The following is a 27,266-nucleotide window of genomic DNA, read 5'->3' as shown; positions in this document are numbered from 1 at the left end:
GAAGACAGAGGTTCCAGAGGTTGAGGTGAAAAACTGATGCCAGTAGGATATCAAAAGAAAATAAGTGCAGGGGGCACCTGGGTGACTCAGTGGGTTAAAGCCTCAGCCTTCGGCTCTGGTCATGATCCCGGGGTCCTCGGATGGAGCCCCACATAGGGCTCTCTGCTCTGCGGGGAGCCTGCTTCCTTCTCTCTCTCTGCCTACCTCTCTGCCTACTTGTGATCTCTGTCTGCGAATAAATAAATAAAATCTTAAAAAAAAAAAAAAGAAAAAAGAAAGAAAATAAGTGCAGGATAAGCAAAATCAATGGAAACAGCTGCTCACTTGAAGTGCTTAGCAATAAGGAGAAAAAGCAAATAATAACCATGTGTGGAGGCAAGATCAAAGTGCAGGGGCTAAGAGCACACAGCTCAACTCCACCAAGTCATGGTTGTGGGACCTTCTCTGTAACTTGGTCTCCATGCCTGTAACGTAAGGATAAACATAGTACCCACTGTGCTGGGTTTATTTTCTGTTGGTTCTCATCTCTTCTTTATATTACAAGGAGCTAGAAATCCATAAAATACATTTTCTAAACTCTCTTGCCAATTAGCTTCCTGTTGGATACTGCTCCTGGGAAACAGTGGCAGGAGACCGCAAGGTGAAAGAAAGAAAAACGTCTTTGTTTCCTGTTCCTGGTGGCACCTCCAAAAGTAGCAGCAGACAACCATAGGCTCCAGCCGCTTCTGTGTTGGTTCCAAAGCAGGAGAACCAATGAAGAGCTCCAGCAAATCTGTAGAGCATACAATTCATGCAGCAGCTGTCTAAAGGCTCATTAACATTGCATTCTCCTTTTTGCTCCAACATTCATCTACAGACATACACACTCTCTCCCTCTGCTCCAACATCTATCCCTCCAACACACACCTTTTTGTTCTCCCAGTCCTTCCAATTCCATTATAACCAATTCCCTGCACTAATCCTTCTGTGTTTAAAACACCCCTCTTTTTTATTTTCCTGATTGGACACTAACTGATAACACTAACTTTTTTTGTGGCTGTCATAAGAATAAAATGGCTTTTAAAATGTACTTAGGAGTGCTGGGTGGCTCAGTGGGTTAAAGCCTCTGCCTTTGGCTGGGGTCATGATCCAGGATCCTGGGATCCAGCCCCACATCGGGCTCTCTGCTCAGCAGGGAGCCTGCTTCCCTTCCTCTCTCTCTGCCTGCCTGTCTACTTGTAATCTCTGTCAAATAGATAAATAAAATCTTTTAAAAAAATAAATAAAATGTACTTAGATCAGGACCTGGCACTTTATAAATGTTAACAATTGTTTCTCTGCAAGCATCTTAAGATCCCCATGTCCAAAATCGAGCTCCTTGTCCCCCATAAAGACTAATTCTGAAAATAGTGCCAATCACCCTTTCTTCATCCAGGCTCCAAATCTGAGTCATCTTTCTTCATATCAATAAGGAAAATTTGTAGATTCCCACTTCAAGTAGCACTCTCAATCTCCATTCACCAAGTAAAAGCCCTTAACTAGGCTGGATCAATGCCTTTCCCTCCCCAGGGATATATCAGCATATAGGCTCCAGTTCATTCTACACTGCCCTCGGTGGACTTTCCTAAAACCAAGAGGGGAGGTGTCTGATCATGTCACTACCAGTGTTGCCCAAGGTCATGAGCTCATTCAATCACATAAAAGCCTTCATAAAGCCAACTCCTACCTACTTTCTTAACAGTAGTTCCCACCATACTGCTTCTTATTTGTATTGACAAATCTTACACTCCAAACACATCACAATTCCTTGGCATTCCCAAAACTCCCTCTCCCCTTTGCTCCCACCCTACCTTTGCACAAAATAATTCCTCCATACAGAATGCCTTCCATGCCCCTCTATAGAGCCTTTGCTAATCCCATCCACCTCTAACAGAGCTAACCTCCATTCTTCCAAGTATTTCACCAAACAATACTATCATACCTAACACTATATGCTTGCATTATAACTTGCAGGTACTGAGCTCATCAAAGAGACTAGGACTCATTACCTCTTGAATGCCCTCCATACAGCAGACTTCCCAATATGACCATGAAAGTTGTAAGACATTGATATCTCACCTCTTGGGGCAGCCCACTGGAGCTACCAGCCCAGAGGCAGCTTTTCTATAATTTAAAACCTCCTACTCCAGTGTACTGTACAAAAACATGATTTTCTGTGTGTTCTGAGGTAAAAGAGGTTAGAAGCATTACCCTACAAGAATCCCGCTCAGCACCGTTCACACAAAACAACAGTGCTGGTCTTTCATCAGACCTCTTGAAATACAACTCCTTCTCCAATTCAAAGTTTTAACTGGCAGCATTCTCTATTATTAAAACATGCAAGTAAAATGAAAACTATACCAATTCCTCACTTATCTACAACTTTTTTTATTTCTGAAACAGGAACACATCAGTGAAGAAAGCACAAATCTTCCAAATATAAAAAAAATAGAAATTCCAGACTCACCTGCATTCAGAAATATTAAGATTTGATTTTGGACCATTAAACACATAATTGAATCCTAAGAGAGTCAATTGGAATTCAGAACATGATCCCCCTCCTCAAGGGGGGAAATTGTAGTTAACTTCTTGGCTTCCATTTGTTGTAACTAGTATACAACAATACTGTTTCAAATACTAGCAGTTAAATACTGCTCTCTGGAAAAAAACAACAACATACATTCATTTAAAATGGTAACAAAATGCATGACTTTCAGCAATTTTTGCAGAGATTCTGACAGGATCTTCAGGATCCTTTTAATGGCTTAAAAGTTTCAAGACACTATTTCTAACTTGACTTTGGAAATCTAAAACTTGCATTTTCCTTTTTACAGCTCTATCATTGTAATTACCCTTCTTCTATCAACCATAGTTTAATCAAAACTGAAACAACGAAAAAGAGAGGGAGAAGAGAGGAGACAGGAAACTAAGGGGGAGAAACGCAAATATTGAGGCCCAGAGACATACAAAAAGGTAAAACTAAACTCTGAGAAACAAGCAAAAGGGAGAATTAATGAAAGAAAGAATCCAGGATGTTCCAGAAACTGAGGAAACAAATTTTCCATATTTGCCATATAACAGTGCTAACAAACAGCTTGGTAACTCCTCAATAGGAAGAGGATTAAAATAAGGACTCTTTCAAAGGTATAACAGTCATGTTTTCCATATTCACAGATGTTGGTCCCCTGAAAAAAATTCCCAGGCCAAACATGAAATTATAAAAGGACATGTTCATTTTCATAAAACTAAATTTATCCTATTAAGAAGATTGTCCTCTCTTCTGAGATTACTTGTTGGTATTAAAATGACTTAAAATTTTTTAAATTATATCAAAATGTTGTTTTGTTTAAAGTATAAATACTAAATGTGCCAGTCCTAGGCCTGTTCCCAAAGATCTTTTCTTTGACAGTTCTGTATCTCAGGAGAGTTGATTACTGCAAACAACATTTCTCAGGCTCCCAGGTCACCTAGATTTTCTCCGGGTTCAATCTATGAGAAGCACTCGTGGATACGTGACAGATGGAAGGAAAGGAGGAGCCATGCTCCATTTCTCCAGCTCCTACCAGGAATTCTAATCTCAGAGCAGCTCTGGCTACTAAAGCTCCCATACCCTACCACTAGTGGTACTCATCTCTTCCTGCTGCTGTTCATCTCTGGCTTGCCTCACCATCCTATCTTCCTTTCTCAGCTCTTCTGTCACAACCAGGAGGTTGTATGACCAATATCCTGCACTAAATTCCTATTTTAAAAGCTTGGAGTGGTTTTCCTTTTCCTGGCTGGACCCTAACCAGTATATTAAGCCAGTGCTTTCTACATGTATAAAAATCACCTGGAAGAGTGCCTTAAATGTATAAAAATCAGTTAACTGTCTATTTTTGCCTCAGGTCATGATGCCAGGGTCGTAGAATGGAGCCCCACATGGAGTCTGCTTCTTCCTCTGCCCCTCCCCCCACTCATGTTTGCACTTCTCTAGATGAAATAAATATTTTTACAAAGAAAAGAAAAATCACCTGGAGGGCTTATTAAAACCCAGGCTCTGGGTCCCACCTCCAGAGTTTCCCAGTCCCAGTATCTGGATTGCTAAAGAATATGCATTTCCAAGAAATTTCCAGGAGATGCTGATGCTACTAAATCAGAGACGACTGTATGAAAACTACTATGAAACAAATAACTGGCCATCATATGTTGGTCTGTTCCCCCTCTTCTTTTTTCATTGGACAATAAAATCCAAAAAACACTGTGAAACTCTAGGAAACACCACCCTTCTGTCTTCATATAGGAGAAAAAAAAAAAAATCAAACCTTTAAGACAGTTTCCTTACATTATTACAAAGGCCAATTGGTTTCTAAGGAACGATTTTTTTAAGTAAATATAATTTTAGCTCTCACTGTATACCTTACCTATTAAAATCTCAATTTTAAGTAATCCTAACCAATCCACTGAGCTCTTCTAAGATAAAATTGATTTAGACTCAGACTACTGGAACTAAGATAGCCAGTGAAATTTCAAACTGCAAAGTAATCAGTTGGCAAAAGGTTCTTCTACCTTAGAAATTTAAAATTGAAAAACAGTCCTAAATCCATGAAAACAATTCAAGAGCACTGTCTTGGAACGATGGTGTAAGAATCATTACAAGATATTTAGATTTCTGTTGACAAACAGTTAAAATCAAGTACATAACCAAATTACAACTGAAATGTATACCTAAACAAAAAGAACTTAAAAGATGAAAGAGTCTAGAAACTAGGATTGAGAGAAAAATGTGGGCCACATAAATAATTTTAAATTTTCTAGTAACCACATTTAGAAAAGTAAAAATAAAGATGAAATTAGATTAATGTTTTTCATTTAATTCAAAATACCCATAATGACATCATCTTAACAAATTACTAAGGATATATTTTACATGCTTTTTATTGCACTAAGTCTTATCTCGGCCCCATGCATTACACTTGCAGCACACCTTGATTCGTTCCACATGTAGTCACATGTGGCTAATGGCTACCACAACAAGCAAACTGAAATTCACATCTCTTCACTAAGTACATGATTATCTGATACAGTGGTTGTGTTCTAATATACTGAGGTTAGCAGAGCAGTCATGCCCTATTGTTCTATTTTCATAAACTACTTGTAAATTATACTTTTAAGAAGTTAAATCTTTAAATGTTTGTATTGTTCTCAGTTTCAAAACTAAGCAAACATTTGGCCCCTGCCAAATAAAAATGTTTTTTTTTAGGACTGTATTTAAAAAAAAAAAAGCTTTCCAAGAGAATCACCTTGTAAACAGGTAAGCTACCATCAACTACTGTTTTACTTGGGAGTCCCAAAGCCAGTGGTATCTCAACTCACCTTTTTCTAGCCCAAGGGAAGACCTAGCAGCCATTATGGGCCTGCTGCACTGGTCCCCATGCTAAGGAAATTTTCATCTCCCAGGCCTGTGAATAGGTAGCTAAGTCATAAATATCAAATGAATCCCCAAACTGAAATAGCTGGTCCTTTGGCGGGGGGGCCGTGGCTGTGGGAAATGACAATGATGTAACCTGACCATATTATACTATTCAACAGCAGCACAGTTAACTCAATGGGACTAGCAGAATTGTCTTAAGACATATCAGGCATGGGGCACCTGGGTGGCTCAGTGGGTTAAAGCCTCCGCCTTCAGCTCAGGACATGATCCCAGGGTCCTGGAATGGAGCCCCCCTCGGGCTCTCTGCTCAGCGGGGAGCCTGCTTCCTCCTCTCTCTCTGCCTGCTTCTCTGCCTACTTGTGATCTCCGTCTCTCTATTAAATAAATAAAAAATCTTAAAAAAAAAAAAAAGATATATCAGGCATACTTTTAATGTGATTAAAATACTATTTCAACATTAAATTAAAACCAAAAAAGAAAAATCAGCTTGAGGTACTACCTTTAATGATTCACATCTACAGAAAGAGACCAGACACATAACCTGTATACAAAATTAAAAATTTAAATAGACTATAAGAGTTCTTTTTTTTTGTAAGATTTTATTTATTTATTTGACAGACCGATCACAAGTATACAGCAGCAAACTGTGAATTATAAACAGGGTGTTCTGAGGAAATCTCTACATTATTCTCACTATTTGAAATCCAGAGTTTGACACTGGTTTACTCTACAGTCCGGTGAGGTATGATTTTGTTGGGGAGGATTAAGATAGTGCCTCTAACACCAAACCACCTTTGAGCCTCTCAAAAATAATGGACTGCTCCTTCACTTTCCGGAAGTGAGTTTTCTTTTGCACATAAAACTCTTCCCACAAGCATAAATGTACTCATGCATATGTGCAAAAGGAGTGAGATAATTATGTACCTTTGGGGCTTAAATACCTCTGGTGTCACATCACACCTTAGGCATACAGTTATTTCATTTTGAACATTCACTCTGGAGAGTAATTACTCATCCCATAACTTGGTCATAAAAAGCAGAGCTTATTCAGTATTTCAGCAATTATACAGCATAGGTGGATTTTTATATGGTACTTTTGTAAATCAGATAATCAAAACATATACCTTAAAAGTTAAAAGTGCTAGAATTATGACAAGTTACACAGACTTATTAATAAGCCTTTAACTTGAGACAAGTCTACAAAGTAATCTGCAGCGGCTACAGAAAGACCCAGCTATGGAATGAAAGTTGAACCTATAAGGAGAGTTCACTAATTTGAGAAAGTATGTTGGCAAAAGGAATGAGGTCACAAGAAGACAAATCAAACAATCCAAGTTTTATGAAGAAGGATAGTGTCCTATTTACTATCTTATATCTTACATTAGCCAGTCAGGTTGCACCTTTACACTGCCTACTCCCAACTGAAAAATAAAGGTCTTAAAAAAGAAAGAAAGGGACGGAGGAAGGGAGAGGGAGAGAGAGAGAGAAAGAAAAAAGATAGAACAGAAAGACAGGAAGGTCGGTCTTAAAATTTCAGGCTAGTGTATTTAACAGCAAATGTCCCTTTAGGGAGTCTTACGGTTACACACAGAAGGGAGTAAGGAAAAGAAAAAGTCCGTGGTGTTGCCTGGAAAGACACATCTGATCTTTCCTTCCCTGCGAACAGAGGAGTTTTCCCAAAACAAAAGACGGAAAGGAAATGTTAAGTCTTGTTCTAAGAGTTAGACAGGACTTTAGGCTTTAATTTATTAATAAGGAGAGAACGTCCACAATGCTTCAGCAAACTACTCAATCTCTCCATCAGCAGGGCTGCTAACAACCCACCAGCACCCGGAGCTGCCTTCCAGTAACTGTGTGCATGCACCTCAGAAGCTTTATGCAGCTTCAACTAAACCTATCTCCTCTTTGAAGTTATCTCCTCCATAAAATGCCCCCAAGTCTCCCACTAAAATCAAGGAACCAATTTAAAAGAGAAAGTTGTCATTGTTTCAAGCCAAACTATTAATGTCATCAAGTACAGTGAATGAAACTCTTTAAGAAGCTTAGCAAAGAAAAAAGTCATATTCAACTTAGCATCAACTCCAAGAAGCAAGAAGATACCATGGATCATATATCCATTTCTACTAGGAAAGCCTAAAAAATAAAATGTAACACATCCCAGAAATCACGGACCACCATTCAACAATCAGGAAACTGACTTCTGAATGGGGTCACAGATCAAGGTCTCTGTATGGCTTCTTTGGTGAACATAAAGAAAGAAAAGCTGCCTTCAACAAAAGAAAAGATAGTGGTACAGTAACAAGATCCCACTTGACAAGTAGGAGGCCTGAGTGTCGGGTCTGGCAAAGACTGTCTGAGTGCTCCTGGACATGTGACCTAGCCATCTTATGCCCCAGTTTCCTGAGCCACAGAATGAACAGAGAATCTTCCCAAAGTTGTCATGAGGGCTAGAATCATGCTCGTAGAGCACTGAAACTGGTACTTCAAAAATGCTAGATGTTTTTAAGCTGCAAGTACAGAGAACAGTAAATGAATAGAAATTTCAAATTAGAGTTGACTCCCACCACCACCAAACAAGATACTGGAAAGAACTCAAGTTTGTCCAAGACCACGTTAATGGGACAGAAATAACCTTTTGTGGTAGATACTTGATTGGTATTTTTTACATGCATCATTCTAGCCTGCTACTTTTAAACTAAACTAACATGAAGAACCAAAGGTTAACATGACAAAAAAAAAAAAAAAAAAAAGCCGAAAAGCAAAGGCTCGAGCACAGGCAAGAATACAGAATCATAAACAGGAAAAGGTGGTGCTTGCAGACCTGCTATGTGCCCCACAGTGACCCTGCACACAAGCTCTGTCCCTGCTCACCAAGATGCAATACAGCTACCCAGTCAAGAAAAATGAGAAAAAGAGGAAACAAGAACAGACCCACACATGAGCAAGAGAGTCTCCTGCTCTAACCGCATGCCCTATCATCCACTCAAAACCTTTGACTGTTGGGTTTTTCCCAGTAATACATGACAAGTTGAATTTCTCAGTCCATGCCATGTAAACCCACATACCAATACAAGTGACCCCGATATAGGAGCTTCTAACTCTTCTAAGAAAGTCCCTCTAACAGCAGACAGGCATGCAAATATACATCCGGGGAACACAGAAGTGGCCCAAAGTGACCATCAAACATACAGCTGGGCTGTTTTTCAAACTAACACATTCTTTGTTGTACAGGTGTGGGAAAAAAAGGTGAATGGGACCACGGAGTTCAAGCAGTGCCTCTTCCTGGAGAGGAGGAAAAAAAAAATTTTTTTTAAGATTTTATTAATTTGACAGATCACAAGCAGAGAAGCAGGCAGAGAGGGGGCGGCAGGGGAAGCAGACTCCCTGCTGAGCAGAGATCCTGATGCGGGGCTCGATCCCAGGACCCTAAGGATCATGATCTGAGCCAAAGACAGAGGCTTAACCCACTGAACTACCAGGCACCCCAGAAAAATATTTTTCAAATAAAACATTACTTCCTTCATCCATTTATTCAACAAACTTTGGGAGTCAACTATGTGTAAAGGATTGTGCTAAAAGGTACGGATACAAAAACACATTTATCACCCATCAGTATAATCACAAATATACTATCTAATGGGGAAGACCACGCATACTGTTACAAAGAAGAGAAGTCTTTGCCAGATTTCTCTGAGGTACAACAACTTAAAATTAATGCATTAACCAGGCAGAAAGAGGATTCCAACCAGAAAAAATAAAAAAGAATGTGGGCAGAGGCAGCTAGTAGGGCAGCTTGGGAGGCAACTGAAGGGTAAGGGATAAAGATGTGCAAGAGGCAAATGAGAATCCAGGCCAGACCATGCCAGTGCATACCCACTAACAACTTCAAGTTCTCTGAGCAAAGGGAGGCCACTGAAAGTTCTGCACAAGGAGCGCATGGGTAACATCATTCTGGCTAAAATACAGAGTGTCAGAGCTAACACGTGCCAGTCCAAAGTTTACAGGCTGATTCTAACACTCTTACAAATACATGAAGTCCTCTCTCATGCATGTGTATACATACACAGAAAAAAAGCATATTCTATGAAATAAAAAACCTCCGCGGTACATACCAGAGGTGCAGAAAGGTCATTAACAGGCCTTTCACCAGAGAGCTAGGAAAGAGAGTGGGGTAGATAGGTCACATCAGCACAGCTTTCAATGGCAAGACCTACAAGATCACCTAAAAATAGAATTGAGGGGAAAAAAGCCACCCAAAATGTCAGATGAGAGTAAGCTCTTAAATTTTCACTTGAAACTATTTTTCTCAACACTTTTATTTATAAAAATTTAAATAAGAAAAAGGTTAATCAACTCTTTATTGATTCAAGCTGCTAAAAGAAGGGAAGGTAGATATCAGCATACAGATATATCACCTGAGAAATTCAGAAATGTGTCTAAAACGGAGTGCTTTGTAACTTCTTCCATTCTCTGCTTGCCCATAGTAAGCAAATATTCATGGAATATTACTAAACCCCCAAGTCACCAGGCTAGTCCAAAACTGTCCATTCTATTCATGAATATCATTGAATTGATATTATACATGCCTCTTTCCACTTTCAGAAGAATAATTCTAGAGTTCCCAGTAATGACAAGATTCATTGCTCATTAGGGTTAAAAAGAGGGAGGAATTAAAACATCAAGGTCATGTCATACTTTGTTCAATAATACATATAATATTTAGTTGCACTAGATCAGGCAACATCTACTATTATAATAAAATATTAAGAGATTATCCTAGATTGTAAAATTTAATGTTTTAATGGTAACAAAATAATTTTTTGCAACAATATTTCCCTTATCTGATTAGAAAATCAATACATGATGATTGCAGGGTTTGGGGGAAATACAGAAAACTAGAAGAAAATAATGGAGAAAATTAGGTAAATTGGAGAAATTAGGTAAATAATGGAGAAAATCAGGTAAAAGGGGAACATTGCATAACAACGTATTTTCCTCCTGTAATTATTTAGCATTCAAGTACTTTCATGTATTCATTCCCATGTGGGTCTCTTAACAACCTCCTGATAGAGGTGACAGAGAGGTATAATTATTCACATTTTAAAAGGAGTCAAGGAAGCCCAGAGCCAATAAGTGATGCCTAAGGGTACATAGGTAGTAAGACAAGAGCCAGCAACAAGGACTCTAGTCTCCTGATGGGTCAGACGTGCTCTCAAGCTCACAGTCATGTGATTAGCAAATAAGACACTCAGAGAAGTGGCCAACTGCCAGTACATAAAATGAGCAGTAACTGTGAACATCAATCTAAGGTAAGAAAATGTGCAAAGAGAATGGTATCATTAAAAGAAACATACTAAAATGGTATAGCATCAAATAAGAATAGGAAGATTTACATATCTTTAAATTGCCCCCCCCTAAAAAAGGGGTGGGATGGGAAGGGAAGGGCAGGGAGCAGGTGGCAGAGGGGAGAAATCCATGAAACCCACAAAGTTGGAGAATCTATTAACTGTTTCCTCTTGATGTCAGTAAGAACACAGACAGAAATCATGTATTTCCTATCTGAAAGAGATAGAGTGGAGCAGCTGATGAAGACCAGAGATCAAAGTTTCCCTTCAGTCCCAATTAACTCCTCAAACAATGTTCCTTTCTCCCCTCTCTCCCTACACATACACTGGAACATGCGTGTGCAAACACAGAGTTTAACTTTAAAAATAATTTATTAACTGCCCCCCTTTGTGAAAAACAAGATACACATGTAAGTATAGTAACTACATACTTTATAATCTAAACTGGAACACTTACAAGAGTGAAAGAAGGGACAATTATGGCAAGAAATGAGGCATAAATTAAGATGGGCTGGACAAATGGGAACACAAGGTCACCCAATATCTGGATAACCCATCTGAACCAAGCACTGGGAGTACATCTTTACTATCAAGTTATTGTTCAAAACACTGTTTGGTTAGGCCGCTTTGGGCAAAACAGAGTCTGAAGCAAATTCTACCTCAAGAGAAAGTCATCAGCATTTTGTAGACCAGTTTAATAAACCACTCCTATTAATTAGCCAATGTCTTTTCATAAGATGTCAGATCTTGTGGGATGTTTTGAAGTTATACATGTTTTGCAAATCATCTGGAAAGAAAAGTTTAAAAAAACCCTAAATTTATTTTTGTCAGCTTCTTTAAAAAGTGAAATAGCAAATAAAAGGAAAGACAATCTCTTAATCCCTCAAAGGCATTTATAATTGAAAGTTATTTTCTTGGATAACTCAAAAGTACTGTTCTACACAGGAATGCCCAATTTATTTTCTGTTTAGGGTTGGAATCCTCAAATAAATAAACGGCTTTTATAACAGCTTTTTGGCCATTGCTATTAACAAGTCAGCAAGCTTACAGAAAAAGTCCCCTCAAATAAGAAAAAGAAACTTTATAAGGTTGTTTCTGCAGAAATAAACTGATGGTAATAGACCAAGTCCTAAATACTAATCTACCTATCTTGTGGTCATATTCCTATTCAAAGTATTACTATTCAAGTAGAAATTACAACTTGGAGCTTTTTTTTTTTTTTTTCAACTTAAAGAATTTCATACAGGCGCCCAGAAAGACTAGCATGTAATCTAAGCTTATTCATTCAAGTAACATTTCCACCTCTACTACATATACACTGCATGGGCACTATTAATAGTTGGTTCTCCTGAATTTAAAATTTGCTAGTACCTTTTTTTTCAATTTGGCAGATACATCTTTCACACCAAAAAGGGAGCTGGTCTTTAAATACTCTCAGATTTTCATCCCGAAGAACAAGACTAAAAATAAACAATGGGCAACTCAAAATGACTCTGTAACTGTGTATGGCAGAATATTTTTACATTTGTTTGTTAGCACTTCACATTTTCAGTCATCTGATAGTCAACCATTGCTCCCTCTATTAAAGAGGCTTAGATATCTGCAATGCTACAAAGAATGTGATTTTCTGATTTCTCATAAGAAATCACCTCTCTTTTTCCTCCAATATTTCATTAAGGATGAGTTCCACAATTTTCTTCTCAAGTTTGGAAAAGGTGACGAATTAGATATGCAGGTGTCAGTCCCCACAACAACCCCTTGTAGAATTTCAGAAGGTCAACCTAATTTCACTAGAAGAAAACCGTATTATTTAAACATACCCAGTTTACTGTATCTTTTTTTTTTAAAAACAGTATGACAGTTCTAGATTTCTTAAGTAAGCCTTCTTAAAAGAGTCAAACATAGAATTTTCTAGATTTATTTAAAAAGGCTTCTTAAAAGAGTCAGGATCAAAGCTCAATTCTAAATGATTAAAAAAGCAAACCAAAAAAGAGAAAACTAGTTGATCCACAACTGCAACAGATCAAAGAGGGACAGAACAACTCAAGGAAGTTAATTTTTTTTTAAAGATTTTATTTATTTATATGACAGAGAGTGTGCACAGAGGGACCAGGAGAGGGAGAAGCAGTCTCCCCACTGAGCAGGGAATGGATGCAGGGCTGTATCCCAAGACGCTGGGATCATGACCTGAGCCCAAGATAGAGACTAAACAAAATGACCCACCCAGGCACCCCTCAAGGAAATAAACTTTTAAAACTAGCCAATACATCCTAAAACTATCATAATGTAGACTGCCGTTATACACTGAACTTTCACAAATTACCTTCTGAATTATTACTATTTTTAAGAGGAAGAACTGGGAGGGAGGAGAAGGTTAGGTAAAAAATAAGTTTTGTAGGGGCGCCTGGGTGGCTCGGTGGGTTAAAGCCTCTACCTTCGGCTCGGGTCATGATCCCAGGGTGCTAGGATGGAGCCGCGCATTGAACCCCGCGTCCGGCTCTCTGCTCTGCAGGGAGCCTGCTTCCTCCCCTCTCTCTCTCTGCTTGCCTCTCTGCCTACTTGTGATTTCTCTCTCTCTGTCAAATAAATAAAATCTTAAAAAAAAAAAAATAAGTTTTGTATTACATTAAATATTCAACCCAAACAAATGTAAGTTCTTGAAATCTGAACATGGCTACGTGAATTTTTTGTGCTTTTCTGAGTTTAGCCCACCACAATCACCATTCCTTCCTAAGACCCCACACACACACACATACACACACACACAGTTAAAAAATGCAAACCATATCCTCATAAGGTTTTCAGAAGAGCACCAATTTCATAGAAAAGCACAAGAACTCAGAAGTCTCAGGATTTACCAAAATCAAAAATAAGCCACTCCTAAGCTATGGGCTACTAAGACAAATTCAGATTTCATATATACACTGAATTTTGAATAAACTCATCATCACTCACTCCTGTATCACCAATTTTTTTCCAACACACAGGAACTTATAAACTATGAAAGTAAATTATTAAAAATGAGAATGAAAAAATCATAAATGAAACAAATTACTATTAAAACATTTTTTTAAATCTGTCCATTTTAAAATAAAAGTATTTTGTATAAATTGTTAAAATTAATAGTCTTCTGAAAACTTTTTTCCTCACTGCAACCATCCTTATTAAAAGCAAAAAATGCATTATCTAGTACTTTAGAATTTCCTGCTATTTATGAAAGCTTAGACAAAAATGCTTTTTAAATAAGTTACTAAGAGAGATCCATGAAAAGAGCATGGAAACTGCTCAGGCAAGTTCTAATAAGGAACGCCATTTGAGCCCTTTGCTTATAAGGACTTTAAACAGCACCAGTCTGGTGCTGGGCTACTTTCTGGGCTTTGGTTTTAATCAAGCTGATCTGGTACTGACATCATTTACGTGACTCACCTAAATAAAATCTAAATTACATTAAGGGTCCATACTATAGTCACTTACCTACTATCATCAGGTAGATTACAATGTTCTACGAATCATATTAAATTATATGGATAGATAATGTGTCTATCTATCTATACAGATGAACAGCCATCTAGAAGAAACATATATAGACAGATCAATGGATCTTTTTTCAGACACCTTTGGAATAACTACTATAACCACTAACTCCAAAAAGACACCAAATGGCACAATTACTACACTGTGTTAGAGCTCAACGTACCTGATAATCTATACCCAAGACATTTTAATTATAATTTTTATTTTCACCCTAAGTAAAAAAAATAAAATATTCTCAGCTCAGCAAAAGCAAGCTGCCCAATTTGCTCTTATCCACAATGTAAGCACCTTGTCTTAAGATGTAAAAATGTAAATAAACTCTAAAACATCTGCCTTCTCTAAGCTATTATGCCAGAAATTCACCTCTCACTAAATCCCTCACCTAAACTTTCTTATTCCACAAGTGAATTCAGCAGAATTCATCCAATAACTACCTTCAAGACAAAATGAAGAAAAAAAAAAATCAATTTGACTCTATTTCTAGTTATTTTGGCCAATTATTTTGCGCTACCTTACGGACATCAGATCAATGCACTAACTAAATGTTATCCTGCCATTCAACGAATCTAAGTATATTACACCACTGCTCATTGAATAAGTGAATAAAAACCATCATCCCTGGTTCTATTCATGTTCAGTGTAGTCCATGGTCCAATGAAAATCATCCCTAATATAACTCAGCTTGTTTATGTACCACTGTGGAAAGAATATACACAATGTTCTTACCGAAGTCCCTTCAAAGATACAGATTCACACTCCAACATTCTTTTTACTTTTTTCAAAAATTATGCAAGAACAAATACAATGTACTTTTCATTTTGAATGAATCAAGAAATCAAGTAAGTACTGAAATTCACACATGCAGTCAAAAATTTAAAACTCAGTTTGCAAGTAAAATCCACATAATACTGGCTGTAGAATATGCATAATCTAGACGCAGATACCGAAATTCCAAATACCTAGCTGCTCCCTACAAGAATAAATAATAAGCTTTTGGGGCCTAGGGAACATATTCCTACAGCATTAACCAAACCTAACTACACACAACTGTTAGCAAAGGGAACACTGACAACTGTAAAAAAAAAAAAAAAACTATACAAGTGTTTTTTAAAAATGTCTGACAACACCTGTAATTATATAAGCCAATTCAGACTCTACAACTTTAACAGCAACAGCAATTTTAAAAGATGCCCAAGGCATATTAAATAAGTCCAGCAAATTTCACACTTCTTGGTGCCACCACAAAACCAAAATTACTGAGCAGGATATTAAGTGTGACCTGATATGGCAACTCTTAAATCTTTCTCCCATCTAACACAGTTATAGTAGTATGAAGACCACTATCAAAAATCAATACTTTCTAAAAATAAACAGTACATCCCATTTCAAAAAATAAGAGGTAAGTAGAGTATCATAGAGTATCATGGTGGAGAATATGCCTAAAGCCTGAAAATTAGTTTAGTCAGATAACTGAAAAGTTGGGTTTTTGACATTTGCCAGCAGTCCCACAACGTGCTGGCCCGGTGCCATCATGGCCTGGTGCCAGTCTGATGCAGGGCCAGGCTAAAAATAGCAGCCAAGCAGCAGCTGGAACACATAGGTCCTTGTGACCTCAGCTTTATTTCCCTAAATCAAGGGAAGCTGGAGGGGAGGAGACAACTGCAGGCAAAGAAGGGAACAGAGTATGCTCTTGGCTGGTATTTCCTACCTCTTCAGGATTTCCTCCCTTTTTTCCTACCACTCCCTCCCCCTCCTAATCCTCACTCTCTTTGCTCCATTCCCCCACACTTAAAAAAGGAAGAAAAGGGGCGCCTGGGTGGCTCAGTAGGTTAAGCCTCTGCCTTCGGCACAAGTCATGGTCTCAGGGTCCTGGAATCGAGCCCCAAGTCAGGCTCTGCTCGGTGGGGAGACTGCTTCCCCCCCTCCTGCCTGCTTCTATGCCTACTTGTGATCTCTCTCTGTCAGATAAATAAATAAAATCTTTCAAAAAAAAAAAAAAAGGGGAAGAAAAAGAAGTGCGGTGAGGCAAGGAGAGAAAGACAGACAGATGGTGAAATGCTGAAAAAGTTGGTTTCAGAGGCTCCTCTACCTTGTATCCCCAAGTCTCACTTGATTCTACCACCATCACAAAGCAGCCATTGGTCATTTCAGTCCTCAGCTTTACCACTGTCTACAGGAAGCAGATGAAAAACATCACACAGGTGACTGACAGGAAGAGGAGGCCTAAAAGATGGTGCCAGGAGTGCAAAATACTAAGTGCTAAAAAAGCTTAAAGAGTGCTAAAAAATAATAATAATAATAAATAAAAATTTAAAAAAAAATAAACAAGGTCCTAAAGAAATAGGGCAAACTGGTTTAAAAAAAAAAAAGGGGGTCTCACTCATCACTATATCAATCAGATTACAAATTTCTGGTATTTGAGTTTTGGGGGTTGATTTTATGACAAATATTTATAAAAGCCATGACCATTTTCTCTGTAGAAATGAGTTAGGATAAAGCAGTAGCAGAAGCAAAGGTTGAACACAACCAAATACAGTGCTGCCTTCAACTTCCACAGGCCTTCACCAAGAAATATCAACCTAGTACTAGAAAAGGCTGCAGGCTCTGCCCATTACACCGAAATCATAAAATATTTAATTTATACAAATGCTGGTCACTGTCAGCAAATTTTTTAACAGGTACAATGTGGCACATATAGCATTCGAAATTGTACTGATCTAATTAAGAGATTTAATTTAAATCTTGCTTCTGGGGGCGCCTGGTGGCTCAGTGGATTGAGCCTCTGTCTTCGGCTCAGGTCATGATCTCAGGGTCCTGGGATCGAGCCCCACATCGGGCTTTCTGCTCAGTGGGGAGCCTGCTTCCCACCCCCACCCCCGCGCCTGCCTCTCTGCCTACTTGTGATCTCTATAAAATAAATAAATAAAATCTTTAAAAATAAATAAATCTTGCTTCTGTGGACTCACTCTACATGCTAACCTCCTATGCATATTTTCTGTATAGTATCTTCCAACATTAGAGATCTGACATCAATTAACAATGAAAAATGCATTAAGTAAACAGAGAGACTGTTAAATAAGGCAGGATCAGGCAGTGAGTTGCCTGAATTTTAAGCACATTAATTCACTAAATGAACTTCCAATTTACTTGATCAATTCATTTGGTTAGTAAGAGTTTAAATGTACTGACAGGTCCTACTGCATCCTTCAAATTAACGTCTTTCCAATAAACTCTTTCTCAAAGAATATTAAATCTTTTTACCAGCAATAAGAAATAGTATGATTTTTAATCATAACACTTAAAAGGGGCCTTAAAATGAGATAAATAATTTCTTAAATACACCTTGAGAGATAACCTCTGCTTCATACAGATCCCATTTAGCTCTACCCTAAAAGTTACTCCTCTTTCAAAAGTTAAAAATGCCCAATGGAAGATGATCAAAACTACCCTCACAACCATCTTCTAAAGCTGAAATTCATTCACAAAAGGAATTTTTGAAATGCAGTGTTTCGAGTCAAATTTCAAAATACATGTTAAAAATCATAGCTGTGATCACAATTTAAAATTCTGGATACTATGAAAATCACTCTAGAAAGTAGAAAGACTATAAACCTAAAGATGAACCTTCTAGAGTAATTAATGATGACACATCATGGGCAGTATTACGTAGAGGCTAAGAGTACCAGCCAGCAGGGGTGGGTTTGGCTTACTAACGTACCAGCCTGTGTGACAAGGCAAAAGTCCCTTTCATTTTTTTCCCAATGCTTTGGTTTCTTCATCTATAAAATGAAGATGATAAAAATACCTACCTCATCAGACTGTTAAGAAATACAAAGTGCTTGGAGCAGTAACTAACACAAGGTTAAGGCTATTAAAGTGTTAACTACTATAACTACTATTACTATTAGTAGATACTGCTGCAGTAGTATTAAGGAAGCTCACTGTGAATCATGCTCAGCTCAGTAAAGAAAAGCTCCCAATCATACAAGAGGTCTTTCAGAGTTGGAGAGATTACAGAAGCTTTTGAGACCACAACAATTATAGGAAAGACCATTTTCATCTAGCAGCTATGTACATACCACCTACTGGCATAAGGGTACAGGACAATGACAAAATATTGAAGAACTTACAAAAACAGGTCAAAGGTAGACACTACTGGTTAAGTTTTCATAAATATACTAAATTCAGAGCAACCAAAGTTGTTATTGGGTATTAACTTCTGTTGTTCCGCATGACCATTTTACACTTCCAGTAACTTCCTTACTACATAGAGGTAGGCACAGGTGCTGGAGTACAGTCACATGTGCTCACAAGGCTGTCATACAGTTTCATCAAGTCAACACTTGTAACTAACTTTTTCAAAACTTTCATCTCATCTTAGAATCTCTACAATTTCCAAATGTCTACAAATATTTCACACTAGCATGCATTTAGCATGCTAGAAGCATTGCTTAACTGAAGCCATTAGATTTTAGACAGATACTAAAATGCTATCTAGAAATACTTTTATAACATTCAATAAAATGTTTGCCAAATAAGCTCTACAATAGTCCAGTCATTCTACATTCAAGAATATGCCTGTCCTGGGGTGCCTGGCTAGCTCAGTCAGTGGACCATGCACGACTACTGATCTTAGGGTATGGGTTTGAGCCCTACATTGGGTATAAAGATTACTTAAAAATAAAAAAACCTTTAAAAACCTTAAAATTCTTAAAAAAAAAAAAAAAAAAAAAAGAATATGCTTGCCCTGAGCTCTGGAGTTTTGTAAAACTTCCCAAACAATCCCAGCAAAGTAAGAATAGTGGAAAAACAGAAATTCAAGGTTTAACCTTGCAATTTACTATCCCTCTCTGGACAAATTACTCAACATGTCTGGGCCTCAGCTCTACAAGTAGATAATGACTATCATGCAAAAGCATTTTGTAAAAACAGCTTCTCATCTGTTAGCATATTTTAAAAAGAAAGAGCACAATGCATTTGTATATAAGGGTCACTAGAATATGCTTTGGGTAATGATACTCAAATGACACCTGTGTTCATCTTCTTTTGTGCTCACTTCTGAACATCAAATAAGTTACAAATACATGAATATATGTAGATATATACAATACATTTTAACTGACACCAAACTAATTATCACTTAGGTATCTCGCAAATATAAAACACTTAGCATATCCTTAGCAACAGCATTCACTTACTATTTGCTGAAATCCAATCTTTTTTATTTAAAGATTTTTATGTATTTATTTGACAGACAGAGATCACAAGTAAGCAGAGAGGCAGGCAGAGAGAGAAGGGGAGGAAGCAGGCTCCCTGCTGAGAAGAGAGCCCAATTCGGAGCTCCATCCCAGGACTCTGGGATCATGACCTGAGCCGAAGACAGAGGATTTAGCCCACTGAGTCACCCAGGTGCCCCTGAAAATCAATCTTTAAGTTTCAAATGAAAACCAGATTTTGCACTACATTCTTTCCAAAGCTTGCTTTAGCTACCTTTTCTAAATGAGAAAAATAAAGGAAACATCCTATTTTTAAAGAGCTGAAAACCAGGTACAGAGCATATTCTTAGCAAAACACAGTGCACCAAAGACAAAAACTGGAAAGATACTCAGGTTTTTCGAATGAATCTAACCAACATACTTTATTCTCAGTCCGGCCAGGACTGAGAAACTAGAGTCTATTCCCATGGAGCTAGACTATCTAGTGTTTTTCGCCAAATTACCATGTGGTACTGATTTCTCAAAAGGAGATTGAGAGTCTTTCCATCCACTTCAAGAAGGAAACAGTTTGTTTTCTAACTTACTATAATCCCCAAACATTTACATATGTAAAAAAATTAATAAACCAAGAAAATTAAATTGGGCTTTTTTATTGTGAGAAAGCACTGTTCTTGAAATTATATCGCAGTAGTTTGAAAGATAACTAAGGATTCCATGTAGTTTATGCTCACTTAAAAATTGGTGCCTATAATCTGTGTTGTTTCTAAGATGTTTATAACTTACCTATAATCATCTTTCTTTTCAGGATATTTGTCCTCTTAAATATAATATTTGGAGGTCAACAGTAGTTCAAGTTTAATGACTGCCCCATGAAAATTTCTAACACCACAAGAGTTTGCTTTATCTTATGTATACACAACTAAGCTTCTTAAAGGTACCAAATTCACTTTGAATTATTGAAGAAAAACTGGTTTTCTAACACAAAAATACAGAGCATGTAAACATGTAGAATTACTACATATCCAATCATGCAGTTTTTAAAAGGTGCATCTTTCTTAAAAGACATCAGTATTCCTCCCCTGCCATCCTGTTCACTGATATCAAACACTATTAACTAAGCCTTTAATAGGAGTGTGACCAGAAAAGATATGCTGGTCTCTGTCTTTCCAAATGAAACATTTAGAGTTAGAATTGATGGCAATTGATTACCCATTTTGAAAAGAAAAGAGGCCCAGGATAAACATCTTAAAAATTGGCCAAGACATACTTAAGACAATAATGACTTGAGCTGTTCAATTAATTGCAATAATTCTTCTATGAAAGGATGTGTTCCACAGGCATTCTGATCTTTCTAAAAGAAAAGGCATCAAAATCTTTGCAAAAAGGATGAAATTCAGCATACAGTTTAAATAAAATAAGGGGGATGGCCTTTTCCTCGTCAACCCAAAGTATACTCAGAATACAACTCAGGGCAAGAAACTAAAGAAAGACTGAAGCAAGAGTAAAGATGTTTCCTTAATTCAGATCTGCAATTCACCTTCCAGTATAACTGAAATCTTTCTACTACAAGAAGTTTTGTTTCCTGAACACTTTAGATTTCCCCACTAGACCAATACTAGCCATCAGAGAACTAAGTATTAAAAGAAATTCCAAGATTTTCTCACATAAAATTGAAATTTTAACTTTCCTCAGAACAATGCTAAGCATATCTGAAGTACGCACTTTTAAAAAAATCAACAATTGTGAGCAAATCAAACATTTCAACTGGCACAGAATAAAAAAAAAATACGTATGCAACTCTAGTTACAAAATTTTTTCTTTGGGGTACTTCTTCATTAATCAAAAGGCAGAAAACATAAAGGACCTGATTTTTAAACTATTCCATATTATCATTCTACTCTAGAAAATGCTTTCACTGAAATTACTATCACCAATAAAAAAACACCCAGTTCTGAAAGTACATCTGGAATCACATCTTTATATAACAATCTCTGGTCTCTAAAGAAAACCAAAACCCTGGAAGAAATACCAACAATTCAGCCTTAAATAAATAAAGTGATTAAAACTTTTATCCAACCTAATCCTAAAAAAGATTGCCCTTTACTGCCTGGCTACCCCCTAAAACAAAAAATTTTAGGTTATGAATTTGAAAAGGCCACAACAATGTTTTTACCAAAGTATTAACAGAATTGTGGACAATATTCTATTCTCCCCAAAAGTTACCAGCAAAACAAAACAAACAAAAAAAGCAACTCCTTTTAAAAATTATCTCCTTCCTGCCCATACTAAAGACAAGATCCCAGTTTTGTTTGAACACTTCATGCTTTTAAAATGCCTAGTCATTGGGGATCTGGGTGGCTCAGTGGGTTAAGCCGCTGCCTTCAGCTCAGGTCATGATCTCGGGAGTCCTGGGATCGAGTCCCCGCATCAGGCTCTCTGCTCAGCATGGAGCCTGCTTCCTCCTCTCTCTCTGCCTGCCTCTCTGCCTACTTGTGATCTCTCTCTGTCAAATAAATAAATAAAATCTTTTAAAAAATAAATAAATAAAATAAAATGCCTAGTCACAAATAAGGAAACTTGTCTGTCTTGAAACAAAACTGAACGTATACCAATCTTCAGAAACCGAACACATGTGCCCCAAAACAAAAAATATAAACTAAATAAACACAAGGATAAACAAAAAAACACATGCATTACCAAAATACATGCTTCTTTTTCTACTCTGAAGAAAAATCTGACCAGAACACAGTAGTAAAATGAAAAGTAAAATTACCCTCAAAACTTTGCCATCCACTTGACTGCCCTTCCCCAAAGATATCCACTGCTCAATGGTTGCTCGTGTAGCCTTTTGGACATTTTTATACATCTGTAAGTAAGGTCTATCTTTTTGTTTTAAACAGAAATTAGAGCCTACTACATGAACATATGACTTGTTTTTAAATGAATGTTCTGGTCTTCTTTTTCTCAGTGTATGTATTTCTCTCCTTCACTATTTTTATTTTTCATGGTTGCATAGAATTCCACAGAGTACTTCTTAACCACTGCCCTTCTGATGGAAATTTCCACTGATTCCAGCTTTTCATTATTACAAATCATATTGCAATGAGCACTGCTCACTGTACAGAACAGATCAGTGCACTGATATCAATATGTCTGTAAGATAAATTTCTAGAAATGACACAAAAAAGACTGAGCCAAGCAGCTGGGGAGGTAGCATCTTCTCCCACCTCCTCACCCAATTCTGGGTACTATGTACCCATCTTCTTTGTCTTCACCATTGTGGCAGATGAACACGGCATGTCACCTTTATTTGTGTCTCCTTATGTAAGAGTTAAGACAAATTTATTAATCATTTGCATTTCTTTGTGAAAGCCATTGCTCATTTTTTAACTTACTCATCTTTCTCTTTTTTATTTTTTAAACTAATTTTTCATAGTTCTCTGTTAGCCTCCAACATGCTGCACATATCTGCCCCAGTTAGTTGCTTATCATATTTTCAGTCCTACAGAAATGTTGTTTTTTTATCTAATTAAATTGATCTGTCTTTTAATTTGAATTGTCTTTATAATTTGAGTTCCAGATCATATTAGGAAACCTCTTTGCCAGGCAATATTTGGGGGGAAATTTTTATGTGACTTCTAAAATTATTACTTCAAAGATGTCAATAATACTAACATACAAGCACCCTTAGCAATGGCTCCCTTTTAATGTATCATTATTTAATAAAAGTAAGCCAAGCATACTTTCTCTAAAACTTCCTATAATCAACTGATGGACAGCTCTGCACCAATTAAATACCTTTAAATACCTTTTACAAAGGCTTAATTTTTTCCTTTTAAATTTCTTCTTAAAATAGGAGTTGAAAAATAACTAACAAGTATGTTTAATTTCTGGGAAGTCCCAATTCTCTGACCCTCAATCCTTAAATAGTCTCCAAAGTGTGGATATAAAATGAAGTCCAAAAATTAGATTGTACCTCTTCCATCTATAATTCAGTCACCCCTACAAAAGTCAGTAAATACTTCACCTACAAACAAACTTGCAATTTTGCAATAACAGAACACTGCTTATGGTCCTATCATCTTTCCCATTTCAGGTTCTGAAGCTAGAACAACTTCTACCTCAGTTTGCAAAAATTATAAAATAAGCCTCTTGCGTTAATATACCAATTCAACCCACCAACCAAAGCTAAATTAGATGGTTAATCTAGTCATTCTCTCCATTCCCCTTCCACAACAAAAATATTGGTCGTAAAGTTTTCTATCTCACAGTGCCAGCTGCCAAGCGTTTAACAGCCTTCCATCTAGTAAGCTGACTGGCACAACAAGTAATACAACTTGGAAGTTAAGGAAACTGGCAAAACTCAGAGGGGAAAAAAGAATATTTTCCACAATTTGTACAGCACTTGTTTAGCACGTATGTAAGTGTTTCCAAAAGGGTGGTCAATTCCAACTATGCAAGAACCATCACACTGTTTCACATCAGCCACTGCCAACTCCATTCAGTGTCCTCAGTCCCCCTTCGGGGACTATTCAAAAAGTTACTATTTTCTTTTACAACTCACCCAGGCCTCTTCACTGATGAAAGCAGGCAAAGCCCACGCTGTGTGTCTGTCTCCTAGAGAAGATTGCATCTTTTATTTATCGCCCCTTGGCTTTATTTTCACAGTGAATTCCTGGCTTAAATGTAATCAGCCAAGAAACCCTCCCTATGTGCTCTCCTGTCATTCCTCATTGCTTGCAAGCAGAGTCAAGCACAGAAGGGGGAAAAAAAATTCAACATTGCCAGCCAAGCCATAAAAATTCCCAAACTCTAGTTTGGTTATACTGAGAAACCATGGATGTGCTTCAATCCGTTTCAACCCAGCAGGAAACAAGGGGGACGTGAGGGTTGGGGAAAGAGGTGTAACTTTAAAGAATGCTAATTAGTTTTGTTTTGTTTTGTTTTTTTGAAGAAGAATGAAGAGCCTCAAAAGTTAAAACCCCTCTAGAAATATGAAAAAGGTACAGAACCTAGAAAAGACTGGGGGCCGCCTTTGGAAATAAATGACCAAACAGAAAATCACGTTTGCAGATTGATTCAGAATTCAAATTAACCACAGAGGATTAAAGAAATCTTCATTCTCTTTTGGGGCCCCTAACCAGACCCCCACTAGACTCCCAAAGAGAAGGATAAAAAGAATGGACTACGGAAAGAAAAGATGAAAAATCAGAGACAGGGATGCTTCCAACCGTCTCCTCATTCATTAGGTACCATGCTCACCGCAATACTATTTAAAGTAGAGAGCAATACGGAAGAGGGGGGGACAGAAAATATGTCGTTTACAATCAAGAGAAAAATACGGAAAGAAGAGAGTTTCATAATAGCATTGTTCTTTTCAGTCCAGCCCAAACATCCCCATCCTACGGTTGAAAAAGATAGCTGGCCAAAAAACAACAACAACAACACTGGGGATAGGGAGCGACGACAAGGAAAGCTTTCAAACTCGGTATTTGAGAAAACTCTCATGGTCTGTCAGAGAAAGGAGGACTGTGCAGCTTTAAATCACAAGTCCTTCTCTCTCTCCCCTTTGTCAAACATCTTCTACTTTACAAGCTCTGAAAAGAAATAAAGAGACTCTTTTGTTTGGGTCCTCCCTTTCGGAGGATGACAGAAAACTGAAAGAGGCACAAATAAACCTGAAAATGAGAACAAAGTGCGGGGTCGCGCCCGGCTGCCAGGCGGCCGCGCCTGGAGGGACACTGCGCGGCCGCGGAGCCCCTCCGCCTCGCGCTCCTGCCGCCGCCGGCAGCGAGCGCAAACCCCGTAACTGCTCCCCGCAGCTCGCCCCGCGCACCGCCACCCGCCACCCAGCGCTAACCAAACTCCGGCGGCAGGCGCCCCCCGAGCACCGCCAGACCCGGCAGGAAAGGGAAGCGCCAGCCGCTCCTTCCCGGGCTCGCGCCCGTCGACGCGGGGACGCCCTCGGGGGGAGAGAGGTCTCTGAGAGGGGGTCCGGCCCGCCGCCCCCTCCCTTCCGCGCTGCTCCTAGACAGGGGAGGCGCGGGGAAAAAACAGACATTTAAATCCCGGGGCCGCCGGCGGAGCTCGCCCGGGCCAGACCAGACGCCGCAACGACCCCGGAGAGCGCCGCGGCCGCCAGCCCGTCGGAGCCCCGAGAAGAGCGGCAGCCGAGTGGCATTAAAATGTAGTCCCCACCCCTCCAATAGAGGGGGCGGGGAGGGGGAGAGGAGAAAGAAAGAGGAGCGAGCGGCAGACAAGGGAAGAGGGCAGGGAGAGAGCAGAGTGCGGCCCGGCCGCCGGCTCGCCTCCGGCCGGCATTGTCTGTACGGCCCGCGCCCCCTCCCCCGCCCCGCACGGCCCCGCCACACACACCCTCCGGCCGGAGCCCGGCCGTCAGCCTGCGCCTTTGTCCACAACCACCCCCCAAAAAGGACGAGCAGCCCTCCGGGACGTGCTCCCCGGGAGGAAGGCGGGGTATGGAGCGGGCCGGGGGCATCCGACAACCCACCCCGCCAACCCGCCGCGGGGCGAGTCCTGCTGATTCATTTCCCACTCGCGCTGGCCCGTCCGGGGAGACGGAGGCAGGGAGGGGCGAGGAGGAAATGGGCGCTCCGCTCCGGAGGACGGTCCCGGCCGGTGAGGGCACCGGGCGGAGGTGCGGACGCGCGGCCGGCTGAGGGGCTGCCGGGAAGAGAGGGGTCGGGCGCCCCTCCCCGAGGGACTGACGGACGGATGGACGGACGGACAGACGGCTCCGCGGCTGCCCCGTGACTCACCGACTTGCAGAACGTTGTCGACGCAGCCGCTCTCCAGCAGCGCGATGCCCCGGCGGAAGGGCAGCCGTGTCTCGTCGCCGCCGTCTGCCACCCCGGCAGCACCCACCGACGGGGCTCCGGCCCCGGCGGCGGCGGCGGCGGCGGCGGCGGCGGCGGCGGCAGCGGCGGCGGCGGCCGAGGTGGCGGCCGGCGAGGACGAGGAGCCGCCGCCGCCGCCCGCGCCGCCAGCGCCGCCGCCCGCGCTGCCGGGGCCGCCGCTGTCGTCGCCGGGGCCGCCCGCGGCGCCGCCGCCGGTGTTGAAGGACGAATACATGCAGATCTCCCGCTCGCTGCGGGGAAAGGACCAGTAAACGATGCGGCGCTGAACCGGCTCCGGGATGCGCTCGAAGCGCTCCTCCACGCGCTGGAACGGCCACTTCTCCGCCACCTTGCGCGCCGCGATGTCCAGCAGCGACTCCGGGCTCTGGGTCTTGCCCGGCGGCAGCAGCCCCAGCGCCGCGCCGCCCCCGCACGCCGCCGCAGCCGCACTGCCCGCCCGCTGACCGGGCCGACAGGCAGAGCTATAGCCGCCACCCGCTCCTCCACCGCCACTGCTGCCCCCGCCGCCGCCGCCCGGCCGGCAGCAGAGCCGTTTCGCGGGAGGAGGCTGCTGTCCGCGCTCCGCCATGACCGCGCCGCTTCTAACCCGACAGCGGAAGTGCCGGGACCCTATAAACGGCACAAGGAAGCGCGACACGCAAACGCCGCGGCGACGCCACGCTGCCATCTAGGGCCAGCCGCTCCTTGTACGGGCACAAGAGGCGGGGTCTCCTTCGTGACGTCGTGGTTGAGGCGGGGCACCGATAGGGGGACCTAGGGCCAGGGGCGGGGACTATGCAAATCGCTGAGCTGAAACATAAATAGAGCACTTCGCGGACACGGGGGTAGCGGGGGCGGCGAGGTTGGGTGCTTGGTGGGTTGTGAG

General features: G+C 40.2%; 1 protein-coding gene across 1 annotated transcript in view; it reads right to left on the bottom strand.

Annotated features, from left to right (window-relative positions):
• Window positions 1–26,992, bottom strand: part of ZSWIM6 (zinc finger SWIM-type containing 6) — a 194,529-nt gene extending 167,537 nt beyond the window's left edge. Inside the window, exon 1 of the mRNA XM_059175070.1 lies at window positions 26,303–26,992. Coding sequence (XP_059031053.1) covers window positions 26,303–26,969 — 667 coding nt within the window. The 5' untranslated portion in view covers window positions 26,970–26,992. The remainder of the gene's footprint in view (window positions 1–26,302) is intronic.
• Window positions 26,993–27,266: the final 274 nt, after the last annotated feature.

This window comes from Mustela lutreola, chromosome 5 (assembly GCF_030435805.1).
Source record: "Mustela lutreola isolate mMusLut2 chromosome 5, mMusLut2.pri, whole genome shotgun sequence".
In the NCBI taxonomy this organism is placed as follows: domain Eukaryota; kingdom Metazoa; phylum Chordata; class Mammalia; order Carnivora; family Mustelidae; genus Mustela; species Mustela lutreola.
Note: the sequence above shows the minus strand (reverse complement) of the source record. Positions and strands in the feature narration are given on the sequence as shown.